Source organism: Buteo buteo, chromosome 21 (assembly GCF_964188355.1).
Source record: "Buteo buteo chromosome 21, bButBut1.hap1.1, whole genome shotgun sequence".
In the NCBI taxonomy this organism is placed as follows: domain Eukaryota; kingdom Metazoa; phylum Chordata; class Aves; order Accipitriformes; family Accipitridae; genus Buteo; species Buteo buteo.
The window spans coordinates 14,313,039-14,326,770 of NC_134191.1; the positions used below are offsets into that span (position 1 = coordinate 14,313,039).

The following is a 13,732-nucleotide window of genomic DNA, read 5'->3' on the forward strand; positions in this document are numbered from 1 at the left end:
AAGTTATCAAGATTTTTATCAGAGCATCTCTTCTGAAGCCTGAATGGAAGAGAAAAAGCTTATCTTTCAACATCTCTTAAAAGTGTTGGGTTTTTTTTCCTCTTCTTACAGGATAGCAAGAGCTGTGTCAGCAAGCGCATTACCTGAGTGGTCAAATGGAAGGTCTTTGTCACCATCACTTAACAGATATATCTGGCCTTTCAGAAGAAGGATAAGAGAGTGTGGAGATGAGTACTAGTAAGCAACTGCAGGAAGTTTGAGAAAATAGTATTTAAATTTGCTGATGACCAGCAATGACCCAGACTATCCTTAAGGGAGCTAGACATTTTGAAAAGCAGTGATTGTGAAAACAGCTTTTTTTTAAACAGTTATCAGCCATATTTTGTCTTTTAATTCCTTATGGCTTTTTATGAATGAGAACACCAACATTTAGTTTACAGAGTATGTGTCAAGTTGATAATAGCTCAGCCACACACTTGACCAAACTGCCAAAGGAGGGTATGAAGGAGGAAAAATTAACTTGCACGTGAGTGAACAGGAACATCTAATGTGGTTCACTTAAGGGATGAGACCAGACTTCTGGGGAGGTCGTCTTTGCTTGGGGAGGCGGTAAGTTAATATGGGAGTGCCAGAGTATTCCTGTCTGGAAAGATTCCCAAGTAGTGGATCATGTGTAAGCAACAGTGGTATTTTTTCACTGAATCCTTTCCAGATATCTTATCAGTAACACCAGAATTCGTTTCACAGTTGTTGCACGTGCACTGTATTTAAAGTATTTGCCACAGAAATACTGTTCCTTGAATTTTCTGTTGCATGGTTGCAGTGCCACTAGGAATGAACAGAAGTAAATTTTACCTGCTCAGGTAGTTAGATTCTTCCATCTAGCTTACTTCTAGATGGAGTATGTTTCATTGGCTTACTAGGGCTAATGCTTCATCTGCTGCTTTCTTATAGTGGCACTGTAGTTCCAGCAAGGTAGCAAATAAAACACTGCATCAGACAATTACACTTTCTTGGTGACTGAAATGATGTGCAGACTAATACAGGCACAACGTGCGTAACAAGGCCAAACTGTACAGTGAAAACTGATTGAGTGCTGCCTGCAGGCACAGGCAGTGACCTGGGCTGTCAGCCGAACGTTCGGTGACTCTAGCTGAGAGAAGTGGTGGATGTCACTCCATCTACTGTAAACATGCAGACGCCACAATTAATATTTTTCCTGCTTTGAAGTCTGAACATGAGTTTGTTTGGTTCTGCTTGGCTGCTGATGGTATGCTAAATACAGTAATAATACAGAAATGAAGGCAATCAGGTGAATAAAAGTGCATAGCACATTCACTAGTTAAAATGCACTGTAAAATAGGAATATAAAAGATGCATTTATTTATTGGCTCTTGTTTAGCTTTTGAGTAAAAGGGTTTGAGGAGCTTAGTGGGGGAAGGGAGGGCTGTATGCTCATTAAACAGAAATACAATTTCTGTTAAACAGTACTGAGAAAAGAATGGTGATGTTTACCAACTGACACAACATACAGATTAACACAGTAGAATAAATTTGTCATAAAAGTGTAGCAGCTAAATCATAGAATCTGCTTGCTTACTCATATGAAAAGATTGGTATTTTGTTCACTCACGGACAAAAGAATGGCTTGCTCCACATGACTGGGTAGTAGAATTTTGCAAGGTTTGAGTAACACCTATGGTTATTATTTATATTATTAAATTTAAAATGCAGACATGCTTTTGGGTCTTACAAGTGTATGGACAGCTGGTCTTGATTTTTCTGAGGTTGTGCAAGAGTCACCTGTGGGGGAATCGGTTTGTCAGCAAGGCAACCAATGCACCATTTTATTTATTGGATACAAAAATAAATTAAGAATGTTACTTAGGTTGCAAAATCAAGCACTTGAAAGTTAGGAAATACCAGATTTACAGTTGCCTATGCAACATTAATTCTGTTCCCCTGTGCCTCTATCCTGTGCACTTAATAAGGCAGGGTTCCTGTGAAATTTTTTTGGATGTGGTCATGTAAAGACTGTATCGTGGGGCATATCAAAGAGGGACAGAAATAAGGTTGTATGGACATCTGGCATTTCTTAACTTCTTAAATGCCCAATTCTGCAACTTAAATAACTTAGGTTTTATATAAATGTAATTTCCTAGGCATTTTTAAAATAAAAAGGTAAACTAAAACTACACCTATGTATTATTGAACTGTAACCATCCCTCTGCTGTTACACCTTCACTAGAATTGGAGTTAACAAATATTCAGCAGTGTAGCGCAGACTTGTACTGCTTGATACCACAAACCTTGTTAACCAAATGGCAGAAGGAAACTGTTACCCAAGAGAGATGGTGGACTGTTGGGCTTTGGGAAGAGGATCCACACACTGGAGTTAGGGATCGTTACGGGAGGGGACAGACTTGAGATGTTTGTACGTCCACGTGGTGCCTTCAGAAGGGGATGCAAGTCTGTGTCAAGAGTCGGCTTTCTCCTCTTCCTCGGCATCATTTGCTTCAGGCAGCTCTTTGCAGGCCTGTCCTTGTTGCCTGCTTAATTTCCAGGGAGGATTTTGTAAGGCTCTGTTCTTTGTTCCTCTCTGCCCTCCCCAAGCCATTTGTGGGCAGTTTCTTTTAGAGAAAAATTAACTTACTGTCAGTGCACTTGCCAGTGCTATGTGCCAGATCTATGTGCTATTTCAAATGAAACTTGCCAGGTCTCACTGATGTTTCTTTTTGGATGTTTAAGATCTCAGAACCTGAGATAGCCACAGTCAAAATACTTTAAGATAGGTGAAGGAAGTGCCCGAGTGTTCTTAAGTCATGGGGATACCACCAGAGTCCTCCTGGCTGCTCAGAACTGCAGCCTGGAAGGAGCCCTCTTCAGCTTGGCAATCTTCTCTGTGTCCTTCTTACAAGGCCAGGCCTGAGACTTCTGCATCTACAGATCTTCTGCTCTACAGAACAGCCTCTTTCTTGGTTTGTGCTTGGATAGTAAACATTACAGGGGTTTTAATCTTTATAGCATTTCAAGCTGGGGCAGGCTGCTCTGGAGGTGGAGGTCCCGAGCAGTATGGTATGTAGTAACAGCCTGTAGCCTCCTCTCTTCCCTCTGTTGATATTGCTTTTCTTGCATAAAGGGAACACAGCATAGATTGATGTAAAGATTAATAAAATCATGACATCAACCAGTTTCTTCTCACTTGGTAAAATGAATGTGTTCTTAACTAGGCTGTGCCAGGAATTTAGAGCCTGTGTTTTTTTTGGATTCAGCCCTTCTAAACTTGAAAGAGAAGTGAAGAAAACTTGCTCTATAAAGGTGCATAATGAAGTTAGTGCCCTGATTGTACCCTGTGCATGCCTGGAGAATGCCGATTGGTATGTATAGAGTTTTTAAAATCTAAACTGGTCTGGTTATGCAATTCTTGCTTATTCTCCTGACTCAATACTCCAGACTCTTTCCACTACTGCACTGGTTTTAACCAAGATGTAGTCATGGCAAAATGCTCAGCAAAGAAAGGGACTTTTATGGCTGCTTGTTAGATATTCTCAAATGCAATTGTCTTTTTATTGAGAAAGGAAGAGGAGGGTAGAGAAAGGGAGATGTTTCTTGGATACAAGAAACAGGCTGGGGAGAGATGGGACAAGCATCTGAAAACCAGTTAGTGGATATGCAGAAATGTCTATGTGATGGCTTCTTGCTCTATTAAAACAGCAGTAATGAGACATGAAGTACTGAAGGAGATGAACTTTTCATCTCCATTGCTTCCTCCTGGATGGATGTTCAAAGGCAGAAGTTTAGTTTGTTCGCTTGGCGGACGGTGAGAAAGAAGGTCTTTAGAGCTAAACACACAACTGAAAGCTTCTAGTGCTGGAGGGAATCGCAGGGAGAAAAGCCTTTAATATTTTTATGCTGATGTAAGCTCTTGAGGAAACGGTATGGCTGACCAAATAATTCGTTCTTTGTATCAAGTCATTCACCTAGTTCTCGGTAACAACACTATAAGCTAGAACAGTCTTTGGAGAATCAAAAAAGCTGCAAACCTAATCATCGGTGAAATCCTCTCAGTTCCTTTCTCCTTCACTCTTTTTGCAGTCTCATGTACCATCATTTTTCTCAATGCATGAAGCCATGTTATAAAAAAGAACAGGAATTTGCAGCCTCCAAAATATTCCCATTTCTGACACAGAAATGGAAAGTGCTTGAAACTGTTTTCTAGAAATGAGCTGTCACTGATCATGATGATGTCGTCTCAAGTGTACTTTTTCTAAAGTACAAACAAGTAAAGTAATAAAAATACTTCGTATTTTCAGTGTTAGTCATAGGTTCTTTTTGTTCTTTTTCCCCTCCTGTTGTTCTCTGCTTTGGTTTCAATGGGCCATTTATCAGTTTGCTGAGAATAATCCTCAGACTTCTTTTTATCCTTTAAAAAAAAAATTGTTTTATTTCTATTTAAAACAATATAATTTTAGATTAAATCAGAAAAGGTTATTCTTCTTTTCTCTCTGTCTCTTTCTAGTATTTAATATTCAGTGGTTTTACTTTCTGCATCTCAAACCTTTTCTTACTTTCCATTTCATTCTGGCACTGCTTTGTTTCTTTCTGTGTGTTTCTGTTTTCCTTTTTTTTTTTTTTTTTCCTACAGATATGTTAAGACGCAGAGTTATTTGCTCTCAATGTGTGTGGTGGATTGTTTGAGAGGGTGTTCAGATGTCAGTAACTTCTAAGTTATCTCAAAAATGAAGGTGTTTAACAGGCTGGACAGTATAGCTTGCTGTCCCTGCTCAAAAGGAAATTGCAGAGTTATTTTTCCTTGGAATTATATTATGGTTTGCACTGAATGCCAACACATGTAGCATTAATTGTGGTTTTGCTAACAATATACAGTAGCGTAAGTATTGCTTAGATGGGGAGTGTGAGGTGGTTAATTTTTTTTCTGTGAACTTCTTGGTATTAGCAAAAGTGTTATGTGCCAGAGATGCACATACTTCACCTATGGTTATAAAGTGCTGTTTACTTTTTTTCCTGCAAACACAAAAGCCAAGTGGGAAGGGATATTTCATAAACTCAGTGCTATTGTGTCCTCTGGTCTAAGCCATAAAACAAGAGTAACAGAGACGTTCCCTTTGAACTTGAAATCCCTTTCTAAGCTGCTGATCTAACCTAAGTGAGAGGGGGAGACTATACCAGCCAGAAATTTTTTTTCTCTGGGTATTTCTCCCCCCCCCCCCCCTTTTCTTTTTTTAAAGTCCTTAAGTGAGTTTGATGCTGCACCTCTGCCCATAAATTTAAAAAAATATTATCGTAATGTAGGTCAGTGAACTGAAACGCCACTGTACACCATGGGGGATTAAAGTCAGAGAGGCAGCCCTCTCCCACTCCTACTAGGTCATATGACAATATAAACAAGAAATGCAAGGAGCCTTCAGCTTTTTCTTGCCCTAATCCTTTGTTTATGCAGCACTTAAACTGACTTTTGGGGTCGTCTCTGTCTGGCATTAAAGCCCTAAAGCTTTTTGAAGTTTCCCTGAAGTTAATAAAATTAGTCTGCCCTCATTGCTAGGCCCCTTGCTGCTGCTTCAGAGCAGACTGCGTATCCCTTACTGTCTATCCCTCACTGTCTTTGTGGCATTTGGCTATTTAAGTTAATAATATTTTATAACAAAAAAAGAGTGTGTGAGAGAAAAGCAGAAAGATCTCCCAAAAGGCTGTTCAGCTAATAGGCAAAGTGATTGCCATTGTAGATGTTCTGGGAACTCAAAGGGGATTAACTTAAAATCCAGTGATTGGAGGTAAATTGCTGGTAAAGTAATTGGAAGTGTTGAGTTTCAGTTGGAGAGAACAACATGCATTTCTGTGCCTTTTTACAAAACATGACTAAACCAAAAATTTAATTTCTCTTTTATTTTTTCACATGCTCTTAAAGTTGAGAAAATGAGGTTTCCTATGTAGCAATTCTCTCCACCCATTTATTCTACTGCAAAGACTGATCAGTTATCTTAGTTCTTGTTACGTCAGGCATTCTCTTATTGTTTAGCCTTCTTTGGGGATAAATTGGTGATAGGCTAACTGGGGGGGGTGGACAACACAGGATGGGATGTATGGTATTTAGTGTATGAGACTGAGACTTTGGGACATAAAGGTTTTATTCCAAACAGTCATTCAGGCAAGTCACTGATCACTTACTATCTCAGCACTGCTAAAGGCCTGTAGAGATGCCCAAGGAATAGTGGTGATATGGACAGAACATATCAATCAGCTAAAGGAGGGATTTTTTTAACAAGTTGACCATTGGAGTGAAAGGAACAGTGCAGCTGGAGCCCTTGGTTACTTTCCTAAATTGTGTGTACAAGAGCAAGACCCTAAAAAGCACATATACTTGTAAAAGATTAGATGTTTTAAAATCAAAAGGTATGTCACTTGTTCACAGAAGTAATTCTGAGGGTTTTTTCTGACAGCCTTGCTGGAGAGGCTCTAAACTGAACCATGTTAGGCTACTATGACTGCTCACCCTGTAATTCCGTTTTTAATTAAGTTAAAGATAACTTTGAAGTGCTCTTGGAAAAATAAAAGATGTTGTCTTTAAAGTTGACTTCCTGTGCCGTTTTGGGGGGATAACTACAAAATAATAGATATATGGAAGATCCTCAATGGAGTGTAAGAGACCGTCTATTTCAAACACGGGCAGGAAGCACATAGGCAGTGGTGCAGGAGAGGGATGTTCAGTTTTGAAATTCTTGTTTTAGGAATAAAAGATTTATAGGAAGAGGCAATATTTTTATTTCACCAGCTAATGCAACTGGAAAAATGAAGAAGGTTTTGTGAATATAAGTGCTTCTTCAGGTTGGAATTAACAGGTTCTTTTTCTGCTAGTCTTTTATTTCAGACCTGAAGGCAGGCAAGTGTGCCTGAAAGCTTATCGTCCCCCTCTCCCACCACCTATTATCAGTAGCTCTAGTAAAAGACATTATTCAGTTTTAAATTTAAGCCAGGGGTTGCCAAGCAGTGATACTACCACTAAAGGTTCACAAGCTATTTCGAAGCAGTGCTTGTTGAGGGGGTGGGAGAGGACAGACACAGAAAAAAACCCCAGAAATGTGACCTTTTGGGAAAAGACGAGGAGTGGATGTTCAGGCAGCGTATGTTCTTGAGACATCTGAGTGCTTCTGCCTACAGCCTTGATTCCACACCCAGCTGGGAGCAGAGCTGCCTGTACTGTTGTCATCTCCATGTGAAAGAAGGAAGGGCTGTAGACATTTCTCATCCTGCATGTGTATAGTGTGGTCTGGGAAAGGGTGAGGTCCTGCCAGTGCTCTCTAATATTGCACAGCCCTTTAAACACTGTTTATAGCTGAGCAAGTAAACCCTATTTAAAATAAAACAAAAACTAAATTTCTGATGCTAGATTTACTGCCGTACTGAGGCTGGCACTAAAAGAGAGGCATACATATGTAACAAAATAATAAACAACAATGCTAGGGATTTGAGTCTGTATATGCACTACTGTTTATGGAGGAGGCTTCAGGAAAGGAGAGTAGCTTAATAAACCAGCAATACTTTGAGTCATCATTTAAACTGAATAAAGGGGGGTGTTCAAAATTGGTTGTAATTCTTTACTGTTCTAAGTCACTTTGGTCTTTGCAACCCTTAGGTTTATCTAAAAATTGCTCTTTAGATATGAAGAACAACTGCAACTTTTGCCACCAAAAAAAAAAAAAAAAAATCTTGAAAAGATTTAAGTAATATCCCCTTATTTCTTCTGATAAGTAAATAAATGTTCTTGCTGTGGCTACGAGGTAGAGTAACTCCAGGCATTAGGTATACAAGGATATTCACACCTACAGGATTAGGCTCACTTGACTGCACCTTATACTTTGTAATGCCTAAGGGAGGGTTGTTTATCTTGCCTTACCCACCAACCTTGCTGCCTCTTGTTCCTGATAGCTTAATTAAGAATTCAACTTGGAATGGTTCTTCCCACTGGGTTACAAACCTTGAAATTAAAATTGGATACAATGGTCATAAGGCTTTTAGTTTAACAAATCAATGTGTATGTAAAGGTGAATATTTAAAAGGCTCTCTTTAGAAACTCTGAGTAATTCTGTCGTTTCTTTGGAAGTGTAGCTGTTGGAGTGCAGGTCTGGAGCTAAGAGACAGAGAATGTTTACATAGGTGATAATGTACTTAGCTGTAGGATAAATAATGGAATAAACTTTTTGTGAGCGTAGGTACTTAAGTGACTTTCATGGAAAGATTTCAAAGCATAAAAGATCTTAATTAACTGATCTTTACAGAACGTTCTGTTGCAGGTTTTATTTTTCTTATGTTATAAGAAAGGAGCTGAAAGCAGAAATATAGTAATTCACAAAGTCTTTTATGGTTTTAGACGAAAGTTGCCTTAATGGCTCATCTAGAGTTTTGTTCATCTGGGGGTAAATGGTTTTCCAAGGGCAGGGTGGTAGAAGTTACCAAACTTAGTGTATATCATAGGCATAATTTTTCTTGTCACTTTAGATTGTAGGCTTATGAAGCCCTATTTGTTTTGCAGGTGATGGATGATTACAGTGTGATTGGTCGTTCATTGTTTAAAAAGGAAACAAACATCCAGATTTTTGTGGGTCTAAAAGTCAAACTATCTACAGGAGAAGATGGAATAATAGATGGTGGTTTTGGACAAAGTGGCAAATTTAAAATCCGAATTCCAGGTAAGTGCTTATGAGCTAACAAATACTAATCTATGTCAAGTGTAGAGGATCTTTCCATAATGCAAGTCTGAATGTTACCGATAGTCTCCTGAAGTTTTGAAATCAACTCATACCCCGTTGGACCACTGATGATTTGGTGGATTGTACCTCTTCTAATTAAATGATGGTGACTCTGACTTACATTGTGAGACTGAATGGCCTGAAGCCATGTCTTCTGTGTCATCAAACTCAGGTCTTAAAATGACTTCCTATTAAGTGTCAGTAACATGGAAATCATGCTCTGCCCAGAAAGGTTTGTGGAAATCTTTCCTCTCTTAACATATGTATGATTTGCACCAGAGCCCTTCTGAACAAACAAAGGACAGCAAACCTGCAACCATTTTTACCTGTAGCTACTTATTAAATATAGTATAGTGGATGCAAGTTCCTTAACATGCAGAACAGAGCCAATTTACTACCTAACTTGCCTTCAAGCAAAACCTGCTTGATAAATGAGTATTTGAGAGGTTTTTTTATTGCTTGTGTCTCCTGGTTTTATGATATTATATATTATTGTATTTTTCATCCTTGGTGAATTACAGCAAGGATTTATGCCTCCTTAGTTTAGAGCACAGGGAATGATTGGTGCTGGAGTTTGTAAGTGTCATTACTGGGGTTTTTTTTCTCCTTGAGGTAGGAAAGTGGTTCTGAGCCTTTTCAAAGGGCAATAATAGGTGCTACATTTAACTCAGATTGTGGGATAAGATTTTAAGGATACTAGGAGTACTTTTGTATTTCTGTATTGTCTTCAGCCCATTTGTTACTAGCTAATCCTCCGCCCTCTTTAGGGAGATGAATGAGATTACGTCTGTTGTACAAGTGGAGAAAAGAAGTCATGATGTTCTATGACAGCAAACAGTCACATAGTGATTGATCTATAGAGAAAACTGAAGTTTCTGGATTTCTTGCTGAAGATGGACTTTTTTTTTCCATTTAACTTAAGGCTTGATGTGACTGCACTGATTTTGACCCTCAGCAAATTTCCTTTTTTCTTCCTATCACAAGATAAGAATTTCTGACTAGACAAAAAACCTCCTGTATTCTAGTCTAGCTGTAATTCCAGTTTCGTCACCAAATGCTAGACTTTGCAAATAGGTCTGTGAGCCTAATTAGCAAGCACAATGCATATTTAAAGAAAGAAGTTGCACCAGATTTATGTATGTTTTGCATTTTCTAGTATATAAAAGCTTTTAAGCGTTCACTGAGATAGGTACCTTTAGGTGAAATGGTGTGTAAATGACCTTAACGCTGAAAAGGGTTCAAGCTGAAAATCAAGATGATATCTTGCTTAAAAATGTAGTGTTCTTACTAGCTTTTCTCTCCTGGAGGCAAAAATGTGATGAAAGAGAAGAACAACAGGAGGATGACATTTACGTTGCCATTTCCACATTTTGGATGGAGGAAATGGTTCTTCACGGGAGAAGCCTAATAAGGAGTCTTTGTCACCATTGGGGATGTAAGCAGTAACTACAATTGTGAACCAGTAGTCACATTAAGAAAATCGTACACAGATTTAGAAAATTGCTTTTTGCTCTGTAGATTGAGTAGTGGGAAGAAATGATACCTTTCACCAAGGTGTTCATTATCTAATCTTGGTTATATTCTTCTGATGTTTAAAATCAGACTATGAAACAGAGGACCCATTATAGTTTGTTCTTTCAATGAGAAGAATACGTAGCAGAATACTAGAATTTAATACCTCTCTAAGATAGGCAGAATAATACAACTTATTTTGCTTTGCTGTAGTCTGGGTCAAACTTGGGTACTACTGTTGTCTGGAAAGAAGAGGCAATAAGCTAAAATAGCTCAAGCTAAGAGTATCAAACAACATGTGGCTAGCAGCGGAAAGAACCACAGAATTTGGAAGGGCCTAAAAACCTGTGTCTTTAAGAGTTGCAGAGATTTGTGTGTAGGGGGAGGGCTATTGCTGTGATGCTGTTTAAGTCAACTGCAGTTCACATTCCTTTGTTAGGTCAGTGTTGCTTTTTTAATGTGTCTGCATCCTGTTTGTGGGTGTTTAGGGGTTTTTGGGGGGGTTTTGGTGTTCTTTTAAAATTAAATTTAACTGACCATACTCTTCTCTCCCTTCCCCCCATCCTTCAGCCTTGCCTCCCCTTGTATAGTCTCTCTTACAGATTTCTTTTACGAAGAGCTCTTTTTAATTTTTCTGAAGTTATTTCGCTGCAATTCATTCACAAAAGGATCGGGGAGTGGGAGGGAAGGGAAGGAAATGTGCAAGTTTAAAACTGCCTTGGACTGCCTCAGCCTGGCAGTCAGTCAGTCCTCTTGTACGTAAAACCAGTCTTAACTTCTGGACTTGAATAGCTTGTTCGGGTAGTTAACGTGATGATAGCTGAGGGCTGGCTTTAGAAACAAACCTCTACATAGCAATAAAAATCAGGTAGATGTATTGGAGATGTGTGTCCTGACTACTTAAGGTAGTAGCAGACCATGGCACATTGTAGGGTATAACACGGTCCCGCTGGTGCCAACAGCCTCCGGCACAGTGCCCGCTCACGCGAGCAAGTGTTGGGCTCCCCAAGTGTTGTTCCATAGTCACTTGGAAATGGCTTGTGTTTGCCTATAGATCACAGCCTGGGAACGTTGTCTTGCGTTGTCTGTGAGCTGAAACTTGGCAGACCTCGCGACTGGGAATGGCAGAACACGGATCTGTTTCTTATTCTGGCACTACTTGCGTGCAGCAATAAGTCAGATTCTTTGCTCTGCTCTTCTGCTCTGTGAAATGGGGATAATTACTATCCATTCTGGAAAAAAAAAAAAGAAATCTCTGATTTAGATTTATTCCAGGCTTGGAGCATTAATATTTCTTGAAAAGGGTTAATTATCTTTCTTTAGAGTACAAAACATACATCTAGAATACAGCGTGCAGTTGGAAGTTCCTCAGTCACTGAAAGATGTCAGCAGTTTGGAAGAAATTCAGGGAAGAGGAGCAAGAATGCTAGAGAGGCTGAAGGGATTGATTTATGAGGGAAAGAAGATGAAAAGAAATGCATGAAACTTGGCTAAATGATGTCTAAGTGGGAGATATGATTATCTGCAAGTTGTTGAAGAACATAATGGAGAAGAATCCCTTAGGGTGGTCCAAGGATGTAGAAGTAAAGCTAATAACCTGAAATAAAGCTAAGTGTAACTTGACCATTGAGAGATGCTATTTAGTGGAGATTTCTTGTGCTGCCAGATCACCTTTGCAGAGGAGGAAGACGTAGTTTCATTTTGAGAGTACAGGTGTAGTTTGCCTGGATGTTTGCTAGTACCTGTCTCAGGGTAAAACAGGCAGCAGGGTGGTGGAAGGTAGAAAGACAATGTATTTTTCATCTCATTTCTGGTTTTGTGTTCAGGCATGCTTTTATTGCTTGAATGACAAGGTATAACCTACTTTCTAGACTGCTTGCAGAAGCATCTAGGTTTGTTTTTTTTAAAAAAAAGGTTGTTGCTGGCAGATCTGCTGTTCTGTAGGGCTGGGTTGTGGACCTGTTTGTGTTTTAACTGAGGAAAAAGTTTCAAGGAGTGTTAATTGACAGGATGACTCTTACTTTCCAGACTGGTTGTATGATCAAATACATAAAAAGGGGGACATAATCTCTAAACTCACAAGAGAGTTTTGCTTAGTTTAACAAGCTACTTAAAAAACAAACAGGATTTGAAAGGCAATTTAAACTACAGTGCTTTGTAAGTTATGCTAGAGTGTGTGTATGAGGGAATGAGCTACTGATGAAGTGCTTCTTGCTGAGGTGGGTGATATGTGGCAGCTGTTTTAGTTGTAAATGGGAGCACTGCATTATATAGTCAAGGTAAATGAAAAGTATTGTTCACCTTTGAAATCAAGAACAAGTTTGGGGAGGCAGGAACTGGATGTTTTAAGTGTCTTATTCTAAAGAAGACAAAAGCTAACAATGACAGTCTTTGGAAAAATGCTTATTTCAACATATGTTGCACCTAGGAATGTCATGCCAGTTGATAAGAATTTCAGAGGAAAGTTCAGTGAATCGTTTGAATAACTTAGTGCTAATTGTGGATTTTGTTTAACTGTCACCCAAGAATTGACCCTGTAAAACTCTGCTTGGTTTGCAAACTCATGATCTGTTGATGTGTCTCATGACATCTTTTAAAAGATTGGCTCTAGATATGCCCATTTCATTGGTTTTGGCATGTTGCAGTTGTTTTGTGCTTGATTATTGTAAAATGTAGCGACTTTTAAAATCTAATTGGAACATACCTGGTCTTAGGCATAGTTCACTTGCCTTTCTGTCTCTGCCTTTACTGTCTAGTTGCTAGTAAAGTGTTCATCCTTTCTGAGTCACTGCGGTGTGTTTGACTGCAATTCTTTTTTCCTCTTTTTGACTTGATACAGTAAAAATTGCTATATGTGAGATGAGTTAAAAGCTACCTTATTTCTTAATGTAAAAGAAGCAGTGCATATCTAACGCTTGTAACAGCTGAACACGTTTCTGAATTGAGCAAATTTAAAAGTAATAAAAGGCACACTTTTCATAAGAGCTACAAATGAGAATATTGGAATACAAGCTTTTTTACTTTTCTGTTCTTTTTACCTGGGCAGGATAACAGTAGTTAAGTTTCTTACAACGAGTGAAGACAAACTTGTTTGTGACCTTGTCTTTTGTTGCTAGTAACTTTTTGCCTTGCATTTATAAGTGTTTATTGCATCTGAGAGAGCAAGTCTGTTTTCACTGTTTCCACTGCTTGTCGTGCTGGAGGGGTTGAATGTGCCATAAAAGTCTCTTCTGAAGTAATAGCACGGATGGGCTCCCTAGTTCAGGGGACATAATGCCTCTGGGATCCTACAGTGTTGGTGTAAGATGACATAAAGTGGTAAGAATTAACCAATATGCCTTATTCTTGAGAATCCCTTGTATTCTTATGTGTGTAAGTTAAGGGTAGAAATGCTGAATATGTGTTTCCCCCTTAGCATATTGTGGAGATGGTGTGGATTTTGCCGCATACTTTTT

The 13,732-nt window shown here is 38.9% G+C and overlaps 1 protein-coding gene across 5 annotated transcripts in view; it reads left to right on the plus strand.

The window, feature by feature from the left end:
• Window positions 1–13,732, plus strand: part of EEFSEC (eukaryotic elongation factor, selenocysteine-tRNA specific) — a 128,644-nt gene that overhangs the window by 78,115 nt on the left and 36,797 nt on the right. For 3 of the 5 annotated variants that reach the window (XM_075052607.1, XM_075052609.1, XM_075052610.1), the window contains one exon: window positions 8,549–8,705. The exons of 1 other annotated variant lie outside the window; for it this stretch is intronic. In XM_075052607.1, coding sequence (XP_074908708.1) covers window positions 8,549–8,705 — 157 coding nt within the window. Of the gene's footprint in view, window positions 1–8,548; window positions 8,706–10,072; window positions 10,208–13,732 lie in introns of those variants that run through there. One more of the 5 variants, XM_075052608.1, reaches the window with a different exon arrangement.